Source organism: Diospyros lotus, chromosome 6 (assembly GCF_014633365.1).
Source record: "Diospyros lotus cultivar Yz01 chromosome 6, ASM1463336v1, whole genome shotgun sequence".
Classification (NCBI taxonomy): domain Eukaryota; kingdom Viridiplantae; phylum Streptophyta; class Magnoliopsida; order Ericales; family Ebenaceae; genus Diospyros; species Diospyros lotus.
In genome coordinates, this window is record NC_068343.1 from 2,245,550 (window position 1) to 2,262,128 (window position 16,579).

Here is a 16,579-nt window from a genome sequence, read left to right on the forward strand (position 1 = left end):
AAGGGGTATTGAGAATTTCTAGAGGTAAGATATCTAAAAGATTTTATTACTTCGGGTTTTTTTATAATGAAACTGCATGTTTCGACATTCTTTGTAGATATAAATCACATTATAATCGAACTTCATATATTCTATATTCGATTTTTATTTCTTTACTCTACTTTTTACATTGTTTTTCACAACAAATCCGATACAACAACATATTATCCACAATATCAAAAAATACCAAAATTAAAATCCCAACCATTGATTAAGTGGGTGGCAAAGCCAACTCAATGAAAAAGAAATTGTGAATGATACATAGATACCAACCAACAATTCTCTTTTCAAATCTCTGTAATTCCCCTCTATTAATTAGAAGATCTGTCTCATCTTCAACAGCAACAATAGTGACACTCATTCTTAACATATATATATATATATATAGCATAATTATTTTAATTTTTTATTATTAAGCTTGCAAATGATTGCATCATTTGAAAAGATGTTACTGCCTTTACTTCAAAGTGAAATAGATTACAATATTATTATTATGATGAAGGAATTGAATTCGATCATCAATGGTCAAAGGATGATGCATGGATGGAGGTGTTATCACTGCCTCATCGTACAAGAGCCCCCTGCATGCAATAGCCAAAGGATAACTAAAGTACATTAACATATGGTATAGTCCAAGGTATGAATGCTCAACATTCTCCCCATGACACATGTAACCATGCAGCATAAGCCACAACTCACTCAAACACACAATTACTCTCTCTCTCTCTCTCTCTCTCTCTCTCTCTCTCTATATATATATATATATGTTGCCAGGTCAGATGAAAATTATAGTTTCAACTTTCTAAAGGCTCAAGAGTCAAGGAGAAGGACCACCATTTGGGTCATTGCCATCATCACAGTAACTTTCAAAGGGAACAAATCAAAAAGGTCAACGACCCTTCCACCACATTTTTTTTAAAAGCAATCTATTTTATTAAAAATATGATAGAAAGAGATGGCAGCAATTGAGTTTTTGAAGAGCACACCAAGTTTTGTGACTAAATTAAGTAAATACATAATTGAATTAATTAAAGTGTATAATAAAAAGAGAAGCTCATAAACACATTCAAATATTTTCATATGCCAACTAACGTTTAGAACACATATAATGGGTTGCCACTAAATGTTGTATCATCAATGCTCTATTAAAGAAGTCTTTAGTATATACTATTTGATTCAAAGGGTTTAAAAATTTTGAACCCAAAACCATGGTCACGAGGAATTAAAAGAACCCCACTTACAGAATGCAACATATTCCATTATACTTTCCTTGACTTCCAATGATAGAAGATTAATATTTCAACTTTTTAATTGAATTATGGCTTTACCATGTATCTTAACAATAAGATAAAGATACATACAATACGGGTACACAGATGGTAGTATCATAATTGCATACAAGGATAACAATGTGTATAAACTATGTTATTGTTTTAGGTTAAATCTATAACCTTTGTACTTTTAACATTTTTTTTATATGATAACTCAATTTTTTCATTATTTCAATTACACCCCTATATCTCTATTTTTTCGTCAATTTAATCTCTATTTTAATATATAAAAAAAAGTCAAATGAAATGAGTTAATTTATTTTTTTTTACAAATTAAAGTATAAAATTTGAATTGACTCGAAAATACAAATACAAAGATGTAATTGAAACAATAAAATGTTTGAATTGTTATATACAAAAAAAATCAAAATATAAGAATTAAATTAATTTAAAAATATAAAGATAAAAATATAATCGAAATAATAAAAAGTTAGAGAGATTATACAATAAAAACATGAAAGTATAGAGGAGTAAAATTTTGAATTTGGCCTATTATTTTATGTTTCCATTCAATATATTGTCTGTCAAATGTGAGTGAAAATAAGGGCAGAATGGGGAATTCATCCCCATTCAGTCTAAATTCCCTGGGATGTGGGATCATTACCTACCCTTCTTATATCTATTATCTGTTGTCTGATAGGGAGAATAATAATGAGTAATTAAGTATATTAGCAGAGGGCGATGGATGATGGATGCAGGGGCAAGAAAGGAAAAAAAAAGTGGTCCAATATCCCAGCGGTTCTAAAAAGGGAATATGGTCCAATCCTAGCCGTTCATATCAGAGGTGAATGAAAATATTTTAAGAATGCAAAGAGGGTTTTCTTTTTGACCATGTTTGAGTTTGAAAGAAAGAATCCAGCCTTTTTTGCCGCCATTAAGGGTATTATTGTTGTGGGTACCTCCCTCCCGCTGGCAAAAGCTTTGCTCAATCAGTGGCTTTGGAAGATTCTCTCCTCTTCGTCTTCCTTTTGACTCTCTTCTACGTACGTAAACATTGAATCCTTTGGATATTCTTCTTAATGCTCTGTCCACGCGCGCCAAGGATTCGTCCTACCAAATAAAAATAAAATCAAAGATGAAATTCACTTTTATTCATAAATTAAGTAGCTTCCTATCCTTGTCAAGCTGCTCGAACAAGACCCTGATGATGAGCCACAAATGTATGTCTAATCTTAATTAAAAGGTACAAGTAGATCACAAGTGGGTTCTTTTTTTCCTCGTTTGGAGGGAACAAGTGCCATTTCAACTTGATCTAAGTCATAGTAGTAGTACTATGTAAAAGTTATTTCTTAAAACTATATATAATCACCACGTCTTATTCAGTCCATGCGTGTAAATCAGTGTGCATTGATGGATCCATAAGAAACTAGTTTGGTAAATATTAGAACCCCTACATTACCAATCCAATAATTAAATACAAGTGTCATTTAAAGTCCTAATAATGAGATGTTTGCCACTTAACACTTGGTTCCACAGGGTCGGCACACTGTTGTGATATTTGCTATACTTGTTGATGCACTGAGAATACAACTAAGTATCATGTTTTTTTTTGTCTTATTATGTGAGATCGAATAACATAAATTATAATTTTGTAAGACCCATAAAATTAATATCAAGCATGTCTCTACTCAAAATTTTCCTAACCTTCCAATATCTCTTCTGCTAAATACTCAAGTCTTTATTGGTCATTTCTTACCACATGATTGTTGATGCACTAAAAGTATAAGCATTAAATTTTGGCGTGAAACTTTATGTAAAAGAGTCAAGGTTCCACATAAAGAGTCTACAAAAAAGATTGTATAGCACTAGAGCTCATTGTTAGTCTACGTGATGAGGAAATTATTCAAATTTTTCTACAGACAATCTCTAAACTCTAAGCCCATAAGGGTTCAAACCTTTTGAGATTGTACAGTCGCCAGAAAGGGAAGCTTTGTAAAAAGATTATGAAAAGATTATTTAGTACCCAAAAAGGCAAACTGTGTAGAAGATTCGGTAGGAGCAAAAGCCAAAAGGTGTGGGGGTTGGCGTTAATTCCGGAGGAGATGGAGACTATAGGGAGAGTGATGGAAATGGAATTCCAGACCAGACATTAATTTAATGAATCACTCTGAAATACCCCCTCTCTCTCTCAATAATACATAATAATAGCTCCTGCGATGCACAAGTGATAAAATTCTTAAATTTCTTTTAATAGTAATAATGGATTGATTGTATGTCCATTTGAAAGTATATAAGTTTGCGATCGTATTTAATTTACTCGGAGACCGAACTAAGAAAAATGTCAATTTTCTCCGGAATTAGACGAATGAAACTCGAACATCTGAATCATCAAAAAATAAAAATAAAATAATAATAATACTTATTGCCATCCATCCATCTCTTCTTTCCACATGGTATCTTCCTTCCCTACCACCCCAAAGGCACGAATCTCTTGGACCCCCACCCAAAACACCCGAGTCAAGAAGAGATGAAGTCCTTTCCACTTCATCCTCATGTTCCTCATTTCTTTCTCCAAGTCAAACACTCTCTCTCTATATATCATTGTCACATGTCGAAAATATCATTATGATTCATGTAATTATCATAATCATTCCTCTAACTACGTACGTACGAGAACTGGGTATTACCCTAAATATGTATTGCATGTCCATGTATAACCAAAGCTGCCTTTCTAGGAGTACTCTATCTGTGCATGATCATCATCAGCCATGAAAGACCCCAACGCTGTTCAGAAACCATCATAGATCAGAGGATCGATCAAACGAGATTGTGTCGTACGTGATGCAGAAAAGATGTCAAACATGCATTGAGTAGTACTTGTGATCAAGTTCTTTGTTCGATTATTGATAGATCGATGCTTCATAAGCAGTAGCCATGAAGAGAGAGAGAGAGAGAGAGAGAGCACGGCAACTGGGAAGACAAATATTCGAAATGTGGGGCTTCAATCAGTTGCATTATCACGAATGTTTCAGGTTTGGGATGATTGGTCAAGGGCACAAGTGTCAGCCAAATTGAATGGTCTCGATGAGGGATCAATTTTTTTGGCGGTCCAAGTTGCAAGAATATTTTAGTTTTGTCTATCTCTTCCCACCAATATAAATACCTCCATATCCTTCCTAAGCTTTCATCCTCAAGGACCTACCAGTTCTTCCCCACCTCTCTTTTCCCAAGTAAAAACCTTAATTCATCAGTGCACTTGAGTACTAATGGAGTCTTCAGAGACTCTGAGGTACACCCCGTGTATTTCTCTCATCGTTTAGATACTACGCACTAAATGCAAGTCTCAAACTAACAAGCTTAATTTGTGTAATTTACCAGAAACAAGTGCGCTGCATGTTACAGACAGTTCAACAGAAAGGAGCATCTAGTTGAACATATGAGAACATCATATCACTCGGTTCATGAACCAACCTGTGGAATTTGCAGGAAACATTGCCGCTCTTTCGATTCCCTCAGGGAGCACCTCATAGGTTGTTGCTCGCTTCCGACCGCTTTCAAAGCCTCAAAGCTGTATTCTTGGCCTAGTTATTCATTAATTTTTTTTTTTATCTCATTAATTTGTTTCTTGATCAGGGCCATTGCCAAAGGTAGAATGTGAAAGGATATTCAAGGAAAGAGGATGTGACCTGTGCTTAAGCATCTTTAGCAGCCGTGGCACTCTTAGTGCTCATCGAGAGACTTGCCAGCTCTCCCGCAGAAATGCTGTATAAAATCCTAAATTGATTACAATTAATTGAAGAACCAAATGATGCTTCCATCCTCTCTTCTGTTCTTCAAATGATCCTAAGTCAATAAACATCATCTTTCTCCAGGGCCTACTTCATCACATGGCTAACTTGAGCATTCAGGACCAGTTGAAGACTGACATCAGTGGAACAAAGGTGGTGGCACTTGCTTGCAAAATGGTTGGAGGTGGCAGCGATGGATCTTTGGATCTTTGTGCAAGGGTTTGCCTCATTGACGACCATGAGAATGTCATCTTTCACACCTTTGTCAAGCCTCACATCCCTGTCACCAACTATAGGTAGTAATGAGTTGATATCTTAAATTTCAGCAGAAATTTCAACCTCCTAAATGCAAAACTACAATCGACTATTTCCTTTCCAGATTTGACACAACCGGAATAAGACCAGAATTCTTAAGAGACGCAATGCCACTGAGACAGGTGTCAAGGATTATCCAAGACTTTTTATGCAATGGTGAACCAATTTGGAAAATCCGATCAAGGGGAGGAAGGGCAAGGATTCTTGTGGGTCATGGCCTGGATCATGAGCTTAAATGTTTAGACCTAGAATACCCAGCAATAATGATCAGGTACCAAGATATCTTCTCATTCATAATTTTGAGTCATCAATGGTTTAGCTTTTAAGTAGCTTTTGGCACCACTAGAATTAGTTGGACTGTGAAGATATATTGCTGCATACCCATGTTCAAGATCTAAGTTCAGATTTGTTGAGCTATTGACAGAAACACGGCAAAATATCCTCCGTTGATGAAAACAAGCAAACTCAGCAACTCTCTGAAGTACCTAACAAAAGCCTACCTTGGGTAATTTCCCTTCATGCACTTTTGCTAAGATGAAAAGTAAAGTTGTAAATTAAAGTGAGAGTAATGAAGAATCTATCTCACAGGTATGACATTCAAACTGGTATACAAGATCCTTATGATGACTGTGTTGCTACTATGAGGCTTTACAAGAGAATGAGATCCCAAGTTCATAAAATGGAGGAGTACCCTCTTGCTACTGACCCTCAAAATAGAAACAATTTTGCACAATGGAGGCAAAGTGAACTTGAGAGGATGACCCCAGAAGAACTATTTGACCTATCGAGGTCTGACTACTATTGTTTTTGCCTGGATACCAAAGAAAATGCCTAACTACAGATGAAGACATTCATTTCTTTGAGGAGCAAGGAGATGCTGATGAGGATGATAGCCGCAACAGTCATAGGCTCATAGCTAAGTTATGGTTTGAGAAACAATAAATTAAAACATTAACGGTTGTCATTTCTATTATATGATATCATTTATGTGAAATAAAATCATGTACTGCCATGATATGTGACTTTATAAGCAATAATGTATGTTTACTTATTTAAGATATCTGATAACTTTCTGTTACAATTATGAATGCATAACCGAGCAAATCTTATGCATCTTGCTTCTTTTGTTTCAATTTACAGCTCATTCTTCACTTATTACGCCATATCCCTAGTGTGTTTAACTTGGATTTCTGCCACCCTTACAGTTTTCATAGGTACAGGTTTGAGTAATTACTTGATTACCATTAAAGACTGATTTCGTTGAAGTATTCCTTTCTTTCCTCTTTTTTTTTGCTAGGTAAAAGATATTGAAACAGGCAACTTAGCCAGCGGCATTACAAAAAACCAATCCATGGGGCTGCCAACCATAGGATCTAACAAAGTGTGGGGTATAATTACCAAAAGCATAACTGACCACAACCAAAACCAATATGAAAGATAAACAACACCCCATGGGTGGCTCCAATAGTAAGACAGAGGGTGGACATGCCTGAACCTAAGGTTCGAAACCTCCTGGAGGCACTATATGAAGATTATACTATGATTTACCTAGAGGTGTGGGTTGGGGTAAGGCCCACCTCCCCTAAGAGTCCGAATAGCCTATATACAAGCCCTTAAGGACATGTATCATAGTGCAGAGACAAGGGTCAGAACATGCGGAGGGGATACTGAACCGTTTAAAATTACAATAGGATTGCATCAAGGTTCTGCACTAAGTCCATACTTATTTGTTTTAGTAATGGATGAACTCACTAAAGATATTCAGACAGATGTGCTATGATGTATGCTATTTGCAGACGACATCGTGTTGGTGGATGAAACAAAGGAAGGAGTGAACACTAAGCTTGAGTTATGGAGAAACAATTTAGAATTTAAGGGATTTAAATTAAGCAGAAAGAAAACAGAATATATGGAATGTAAATTTAGTAAGAATACAAGAGTGGAGGATGTTATAATAAAATTGGAAGACCAAATCTTACAAAGAAAAGACCATTTTCGATATTTGGGATCAGTGATTCAAAAAGATGGAGAAATTCACGAGGATGTCACATATAGAATTAAGGCAGGTTGGCTAAAATGGAGAAATGCATCGGGGGTGTTATGTGATGATAAAATCCCATTAAAATTGAAAGGAAAATTCTATAGGACAGCTATAAGACCAGTTTTGTTGTACGGCTTAGAATGTTGGGCAGTCAAATACCAACATGAGCAAAAGACGAGTGCAGCGGAGATGAGGATGTTAAGATAGATGTGCGGCCATACAAGAAAAGATAAAATTAGAAATGAAGTTATTCGTAATAAGATAGGAGTAGTGCCAATAGAGGAGTAGATGAGAGAGATTAGACTAAGATGGTTTGGTCATGTGAGAAGGAGACCAAAAGACGCTCCTGTGAGGAGAGTTGATGAAATGGAACAATTAATCAAAAAAAGAGGTAGAGGCAGACCTAAGAAGACTTTGAGGGAGACATTAAAGTTTGATATGAAGTGTATGGATCTCAATGAAGATATGATAAAAGATAGAAATACATGAAAGTCTAGAATTCATGTAGCCGACCCCACATAGTGGGATAAAGGCTGGATATGTTGTTGTTGTTTATCTAGGACCAAACCAACACCCTAACAAGACTACTGAAAAACATGGAAATCAGCACAATAGTAGTCCAGCAACTGCCTTTAAAGACCATAGGGGAAGGCAAAACGCATGCATAATGAAAATGTATACTAGCAACTCATTAACACCGTTTCAGGGATTGGCTGTGGAATACCAAATTCGGAAAATCAAGTTGTTCACCTTGTGTTGACTAAGTTCAGCAGAAATTAGGTTGAGCCGCTTTGAGTCAACAAAACCCTTGCACCAACTTGAAGTTTAAAGACATGAAACCTGCCCGTGCTCAATATCCAAAGGAAAATGTATATGTATGATGCATTATATTAGAAGGGGAATTCAACTGACCTGTCTCATGAATTTATTAGAAAAATTCATGTTTAAAATTCACTATGTTTTAACCAAATTGTTAAGCCAAGAATCTTTCAATATGCTCAAAGCCATTGGGGGGTCAAGTTTCTGCTCGCTCTTTTATTTATTTATTTTTTTTTACAAAGTGAAGTTTGTGCTCTTTCAATATATATGTATTTATCACCAACACATGAATCAATGTCCATGACCCCTATTTTCTTCACAATTGTCTTGCTAATTTCACTCAACACGTGATGTTTTGTCACATGACAATATGTATGCTATGGTCCTTTCCTCAAACCTAGAAAGATCTTTTTCTCATTTTATGCAGCATGTTTTTCCCCCAAAGATATATACAGTTCTGGTAGCTTTGAACAACACAATAAGAAAGAAGAATGATCCTCGGTTGGCCAGAATATGCATAGACATATTATGACTTTTCTTCTCTTTATACTTTGTAGTCTTCCTCATTACATTTTCTCACTTTTATATACAAGCGAACTAGAAGAAATAGAATGGAGGAAATCAGATAAAGAATCCATGCAATTCAAACATACAACTGGGATCCCAATTCCGTCTATCCGGTTAAGCAAGCCCTGCTGCCAGCTTCCACCCAGACAAAAAACATGAGCGCCTAGCGTACAAATGCAATATATTTATGTACTATCTCAGGCCATACACAACTCACCATGCATTATCAATAAGATATATAGTATTAGTTATACAATAAGATGTGGAATTACATTCAAACATGGGAATTGCACAACTCGACTGATTCATATTAACAAGCCATCTTGGTATGTAAGCAAATCACCATGCATGATTAATCAGAAGTTCTAGTCATACACTGGATATAAGCTTCGTGTTATGGGATTAGATGTATATATGAACGATGCTTCAATAGCCAGTGCAAAGAGAACATATTCGGTTTCTCAAATTTCAAGTTGGGAACAGTATGAAAGCAGGAGGAGTGGCTGCACCAATTACTACCATAACATTCCAATAGCATTTACTGCCTACCCTGCTCCCCTTTTATCATTAAACATTGTTGAGATTATCTGTAGTTATGCTTGCTGATTTTCTTGGGACATTATAGGTAAACAGTATCAGAACTCATATCCAGAATACATGGAGGCGTACAGAAATACATAATAAACCAAAAGCAACAAATAAAGTGACACTTCTGATATTTGGTGTGGGTGATGAATAACAATACAAAATTTGACTTTTCTGAAGAAACAATCAGATTCAGAATCTTACTGTGTGTAAACTGCATCAAACTTCCTTAATCGGTCTTTGATATGTTGCGCTTAGCACCCAAACTCTTCAACTACGCCAGTTACCAGGCTGGAAGTAGTTGCCACTGTAGAAACACCAAAACTATGCTCTTCAAGCTGCGCTGGAGCCCTGGACAAAAGATAAAAGAATAGATAGGACGTTTTAAGTCCTAAAGCAATGTAGCAAACACTTTCCGAGGCAAACAATGCTCAGGCAAAGAAGAAAATTAGATGAAAAACTGAAGAAAGAAAAAGTGTGGCAAGGGCCACGGGAGAACACATTTGTAGGCCTGGCTGCAGTTTCTGGGTTAATTTGGATGTTTCTTGTTCTTTTTAAGTGGGACGAAGATGTGCAAATGATATAATTATCGAGTTGGATTGCCTAATTCGATTTATTATTTCAGTTCTCAATAAAAATCACCCCTAATTTATTTTGGGGGTCCGTGAACCTGTTAGTAGGATTCTTTTGCCCTGAAGATTATCATTATCAAGGAAAGCAAGATGAATATTAGTGAAGCAGACAGGCACTCATGGGAAGTGAGGGTTCCATAGAACGAAAAAACTGTGTAACTTAAAGCCCTAGCTGACACTGAGCCAAAAAACAAAAGCCCTACTGATGAATACCCCTTTTCAAAGAGTGGCTCACCCACGGACACCGGGAGAAAAATAGAGTTCCTTGTAGAAGAGAATAAAATATCAGTTGATTCAATATTAAATGAACTTTGCTCGTCACAATTTACAAATATTATTGAAGATCAGGAAAAACGAAACTGAAATGAACAATCCATAAACCATATAACTGGCATAATGGTTACTGGTTGTTATATCTACATGTACATACAAGCGAACCATTGTCGACGGAAGCCAAACCAGAAAGCTTCGGGCGATCCATTCAAGAATATTGGAGATAACAGAAACATAAAAGGAAAACGAAAAGAAAAACGATGTAGGGGTAGAGATGGTTACGAATAGAGAAGAACCGATGGCCAGTCCCCGATTGGAAGAAGAGAAAAGGTTCCATTCCAATTCGAGGAAATCGGTTGATAGGGTTCTTGAATCCGTTTCCGAAGAGTAGACGAAGAAACGAAGACTCGATTGGCGCGACCTCGCCGCGCGATGATGATGCTCTTGGATAACGCGCCCGCGTACGAGAACACGTAGGATGAGTGTAGTTTTGGAAATTGGAATACGCTTGTACCGGATGTATGGGCGAGCTTGTATGTTGAATAGCTAAAATTTTATTCCATTAATATACTTGACAATTAAAAAATATTATGTTTAATGTTTAATATATATAATATTTATATTTTAATTATTAAAAAATATTAATTTAAATACTTACCATTCTGAAACATTATCACGTGTACAAGTGACATGCCACGTAGATAAATAATTGATGATATTTAGATAAATTGATTAATTTGTTACATTTACTTAATAATTAAAAAATATAGTATTTAGTCTCAAATATATAAAATATTAAGATTCTATATTTTAACTATTAAAAAACATAATTGTTATATAATAGTTGAGATACATAATTTTTAATAGTGAAAATATAAAATTTTAATATTTTATATATCAACTCATATTTTTTTTTAGTCGCTCTACAACCCCATCTTACATAAAGGGGGTAAAAGGACGATTTTGCCCCGCCTATTTTTGCAAATTTGTAAAACGGGGCATTGCCCTTGCTTTGCTCTGTTGTCTCCCCTGCCATGGTCACCGCCGTCTTGCCTTGGCTCGCCGACAAGTCAATGCAACGACTGTCGGCGAGATGACGACAACGAGATGGCGGGGCGATGGCCATGGTAGGGGAGAACACAGAACAGGGGCAGGGCAATCCATGGGAGGGGAAAGGAGAGAGCAGGGCATGAGGGCAAAATCATCTTTTTGTTCCCTTTCGGTAACTCGATTTATAAGCCCGTTAGGCTTTTTAGAATTTTTTATTTTTTTTAATTATTGAGAAATCATAACAAATTAGTCAACTTATTTAAATACTATAATTTAGTCATCCATATAACTTGACATTTATGAAAACATACATGTTTATATATGTGCTAATGTTTAGTAACAATACAAATTTAAAATAATAATTTTTAATTATTTAAGGGACGCCATATGTGTTAAACTAATTTTTTATGTCATTCAAAACTTTTTTATTTGATTATAAAATAAAATTTATTTAATTAAATTAATAAGTCTTGATTTAAATAACGTAATCAAATCTTGTTCACTGAGTATATAAACTCTTTCACTTTTTTTATTAAAAATTAACAAAACCAGTCGAGAATATTATAAAGTCACATCATTAAAGTATTTTTTAAAAATAGTTTTTAGATTTCTTAATTAAAAAATTATTTATGTTAATAAGATTTAAACTCATTATCTTTAAATAATAATTAATTTACTAAATAATTTTATTACTACATCAATATTCATATTATTTAAATTTTCTTTAAAATTTTAAAAAATAAATTATAACGGCTAAATGTCACTCAGTGAACTTTGATTTAAAATTTTTATTTTTTTATACATACGTAATACAAACTGTGTCGCTAATTATTATATTAAATATTCTATTCATTTTGGGAATGTGAAAAATTTAAGCCAATCTCTTTGTTATCTTCAAACCTTTTTTTAATTTTTAATTTTTTAAAATATTAAAAATATATATTTATATATTTTTAAAAATACATTTTTAAAAACAAAGAAAGATTTTATAAATAAAACTCAAAACCATAAAAAATTATTTTGATTGTTTTCATCACAAACATACTCAAAATTTTCAAAACGTAAAAAACATTACAAACAAAAAGAATGCGTTTTAACAATTTTAAAATAAAAATTCAAAATAAACGAATTCAAAATTAAAAATTAAAATATAAAAAAAAAACAACCCTTATATTCACAAAGTGTGACACTACAAACTAGAGTCGTGAATTAAAGTTATATTTAAGAATTCACAATACCAAGTAATATATAAAATTCATTTTCAATAAATTATTAATATACAATTTCGTTGTGACAAAATGCAAAACCATCACTTAATATCAAACACAATTTAACATTATTTAATCTCATCCCTGATTTATCTTATCTTTAATTTTAACTTAGTCCCATCAAAATAATCCTTGAATCAAAATTGTTATAATAAGTATATACCATATAGATCCAGAGAATTTTCTTTTCATTTTCTAGCTAAAATGATAGTAATTTCTTTTCAAGATTGATTAAAAGCATACTGACTGCAATGGAATTGGCAATGTACACATGAACATACACATTACCATATATATGGTAAAAGTTAAAAGGGCAAGCCCCATCCACTTTTACAAAATTTCACCACGAAAATGTGAAGAAAATGAACACACAGATGGTGGCAGCTATGCCCCAAGCAATGGTTTTAATTGATCACAAAGATCTACGAGTGCAGAGGGTATAACCAGAGACCAGAGTGCTGGAAGCCAAGGCCACAAATGCCACGAAACGACATCCCCACAGATATGCTTGCCATATCCGGGAACTTGTCTTTGCCCCAGTTGGATTGCCAGTCCTCCACCCGGGTGGCAGCCGACGACGACGCCGACATGAGAAGATAAGTCAGCACCTGCCATATCAAAACAACAAAGCCCCCATCATTGTACTTGAGCAAACCCAAGACAAGGTGTTCAAAATCATGTGGTAGTAGTACGCGAAAAAACTGGACTTCCTACTGTAAACGTGGACGTATCAGTGGCTAAACCGGCAGCATGGCCATGGTGAATCACAAGGTTTGCTTAGGTGAAGGGTACCATTATCTGCTAGAAGGGTTGGTGGTTTTTCAATGAGAATATGGGAATATAAGAGGCAAGGTCACTTATGGGCTAGGGATGTCAAAGGTGATTCATTTGAAATAACTGTCTCAAAGATGTCCATTCATGGCTTAGTGGAAGTTAACTACTTGGTCTTAAAGCTCTATTTCACCATTTTCAATCTTCATTAATTCATTTTTGTGCTCATTGCTAATGGATATTATTATGTCCAGCTAAATGTTTAATTAGAGGTAAGCATATGTCCCTAAATATTAAACCCTAAACCTTAAACCCATCTATAAAAAGGGGAAATGCATCTAACAAAAATATATGAAAAAATATTCCAGTACTCTTAATAGCTTGGACGGCCTATTTTAGAAATGATTTATGCTGCATGTTAAACTGGTTAGAAAGAAAAGGAAAAAGGAAAACTCAGCAGAAAATATCTGTTCAAATATGAAGACTTCAGGTAGAAAACAAAAGAATCTGACCATTATTTATAAGCATCCTGCAATTTTAAAAGGAGAAAAAGATCATATAGACAATATAGTAGTTCTATGAATGAGAATGAAAACATTAGAATTGCCATATCATACTTGGCAATAACACGGACCAAACAAGCTCTTGTCAAATTGCTTAACACAGTTGAACTCCAAATTTCTCAGCAAAAGGCAACTTAAAAATGAAGTTGTCACGGCCCTATATTATATCAGTCATAGCCATATCATATAAAGCCAAACTAGAGTTCACGTGTATAAGACGAACAAGAAGAAGGATTTGAAGAAATAAAAATCTTTGATATGTATAAAAGAAATAATACTGGGAAAAATGCCAGAGAGAGAATTTAAGCGCCCCCCCCCAACTACTTTGCACTTCATTTGTTCCCTCCTACTTTAAGATTGCCAATTTTTAATCTCTATACCCCAGCTTTTGTACAGCATTGTCAAGCAGCAGCTTTCTCGGTAAATTGAAGGTCACACAAACTCCCGTATTCACTTTATATAATAGAATAACTAAGGCCCACGTGCATCACATCTAAAACTCCTCTAACATGATGAAAATTACATCAAAATCTGCAGCAGCTTGTGCTCACATTATCTCCGGGTAGGCGACTAGATGGTGGTTCAGCACCATCCAATTCGCATCGATGCACAATCGCTGCCAATAAGATTTACTAGAAAAATTGAGATAGCTAGCCTGTCTCTGGCATAACATCTTGCGGTTGCCATATAATGCAACATGCAACACAAATGGTACATCATGAAATTACTGCACCAAGAAGCTCATGAAGCTAATATTGAAGTTGTTTGGATGCTTAAATAATCCCCTTCAGCATAGATATAACAATAGATAAGAACAGTGCTCCCATAGAAAACATTGCCGGAGCACAAATTAACAGATGCACTTCTGATATGGCCTAAATAGCACTAGTGAATCTAACTCTTTGCTTTGGAAACTGGCCGCAGTACCCTTTTCCTTTTAGGAACTGCCAATACTAAACAGGGTACAACTTCAAAAGGCTAAACAGTAGATTGTTTGGATCTATAATATTACTATGTTTTCTTTTTTGCACTAAGGCAATAGAATTAGTGAAGGAAAAGACGCAAAATAATATGTCAAGAGATTGGGTACACTCCAATCAGCTGATCAGATGCAGATTTGGCGTAAATCAACAGGACACAACTTGGCCCCTGTCCCCACACTCAAAGCTTTGGGGAATTCCATGTGGGACAATCCCTGAGGTCTAGACCCACCAGCTGTTCAAAAGGTAAATTCACAGGTTCCCCCGGAGTCGGGTCTTTCGTTAACATCACACTTACACCCACCACACGGAGCCATGGACCACCATTATTGGGTGCAGTGACAGGTGAGGGAATAACATTATTTCCCACTCCTAAGTGGACACCTTTCTCAAAAGTCATGATGCTTCCATTCGACGCAAATGTAAGGCCGGTTAAAAGATTTTAGACTCGAAAAGGCCACGGTAGTGTTTGTTAGAACTTAAAAGTGAAAACCAGTATTTGGGCCCCAAAGTAATGAACCAGTTTTAAAAGTAAACACTTGCCTGATCCACGGAGAAATCCAAGTAAAAACGAAGTTGGTTCCGGACAATATACTTCCCGGTGGAAAGATGATAAACAAGATCGCACACTTGGGCAGCTGAATACACAAAGCCTATCACGTTCACTGACATGCAGTATCTGTGCAAACAGTTACTCGCAAATTTAATGACTAAATCTATGTGATACATGCAAAGCTGATACAACAGAGTCCGACTACCTGTATTTCTCACCTGAACTCTTTGTATCGATAGAAGGAGTCTAGAGCCCAGCCTTTGTTCGTATCTGCGGCGAACAATGATAAAGAAATCAAACAGAAAATCAACGCAAACAGTCTGAACCCTAGCGCCGCCTTCTTCACCATGGAGTCTCTCTTCTCTCTCCTAAGAATCGACAGCGACAGCCTAACGCGCCGCCGGCCGACTCCCTCCGCCACTCCCCCGCCAACGAAACCGCTTCCGACTCCCGGATCCACCTTTGTCATTGTCACCGGCTCGTTCCGAACGGACCCGTTCACCACCGGCAGCGGCTGCGGGTCCGGGAAACCTGGCGGAGGCGAGGACGGTGGTTTCTCCCTCGCGGGGGAGGATCCGTGGCTGAGAGAGGAGACATGACTTAGATCGGACGAAACAGAAGATCGGGCCGGCGAGGATGGTTTGGTGTCCGGGTCAGGACTATGCAATTCACTGGGAGAAGACGGGACCGGCGATGTAGCCGACGGCGAGGAAGGATTGGAATCCGGCGCGGGACCATGCAATCCACCGGGCGAAGATTCGGCGAGGGCTTGCGCTATAGGGGCTTTGGATGAGGCTGCCTCTTTTTCATGGTTATCCATTCTCTCGTCATGTACCTTGTATGTGCTTCGGACTCTTGAAATGGTAGAAATATGGAGGGGAGGGAGATAGGGGGACCCGAAAGTAGAATCCAGGGGATGGAAGATGCGGGGCGGGCCGTGACAAGGATGGTTCTGGCAGTTATTGGCTACAAAATAAAAAGAAAAACGAAAATGATTTGATACAATTATTAATATTGAATTTAATTTAGTTGGTCATCCTGAAGAAGCAAACATTATGACAAAT

The 16,579-nt window shown here is 36.1% G+C and overlaps 3 protein-coding genes across 3 annotated transcripts in view; 1 reads left to right on the forward strand and 2 right to left on the reverse strand.

Annotated features, from left to right (window-relative positions):
* Positions 1–16,579, reverse strand: part of LOC127803965 (uncharacterized) — a 106,840-nt gene that overhangs the window by 28,501 nt on the left and 61,760 nt on the right. The gene's annotated exons all lie outside the window — the stretch shown is intronic.
* On the forward strand, positions 4,311–6,419 carry LOC127803967 (uncharacterized). Its single transcript, XM_052340650.1, has 7 exons — positions 4,311–4,599; positions 4,689–4,840; positions 4,944–5,074; positions 5,183–5,394; positions 5,478–5,684; positions 5,838–5,918; positions 6,002–6,419. The coding sequence occupies exons 1-7, from the start codon at positions 4,577–4,579 to the stop codon at positions 6,246–6,248; spliced, it is 1,053 nt and encodes a 350-aa protein (XP_052196610.1). The 5' UTR covers positions 4,311–4,576; the 3' UTR covers positions 6,249–6,419.
* LOC127803968 (CASP-like protein 4A3) lies at positions 12,915–16,480 on the reverse strand. The gene is given in 4 exon segments (XM_052340651.1): positions 12,915–13,135; positions 13,137–13,256; positions 15,506–15,641; positions 15,734–16,480. Coding segments are annotated over 4 exon segments (933 nt in total). The 5' UTR covers positions 16,336–16,480; the 3' UTR covers positions 12,915–13,060.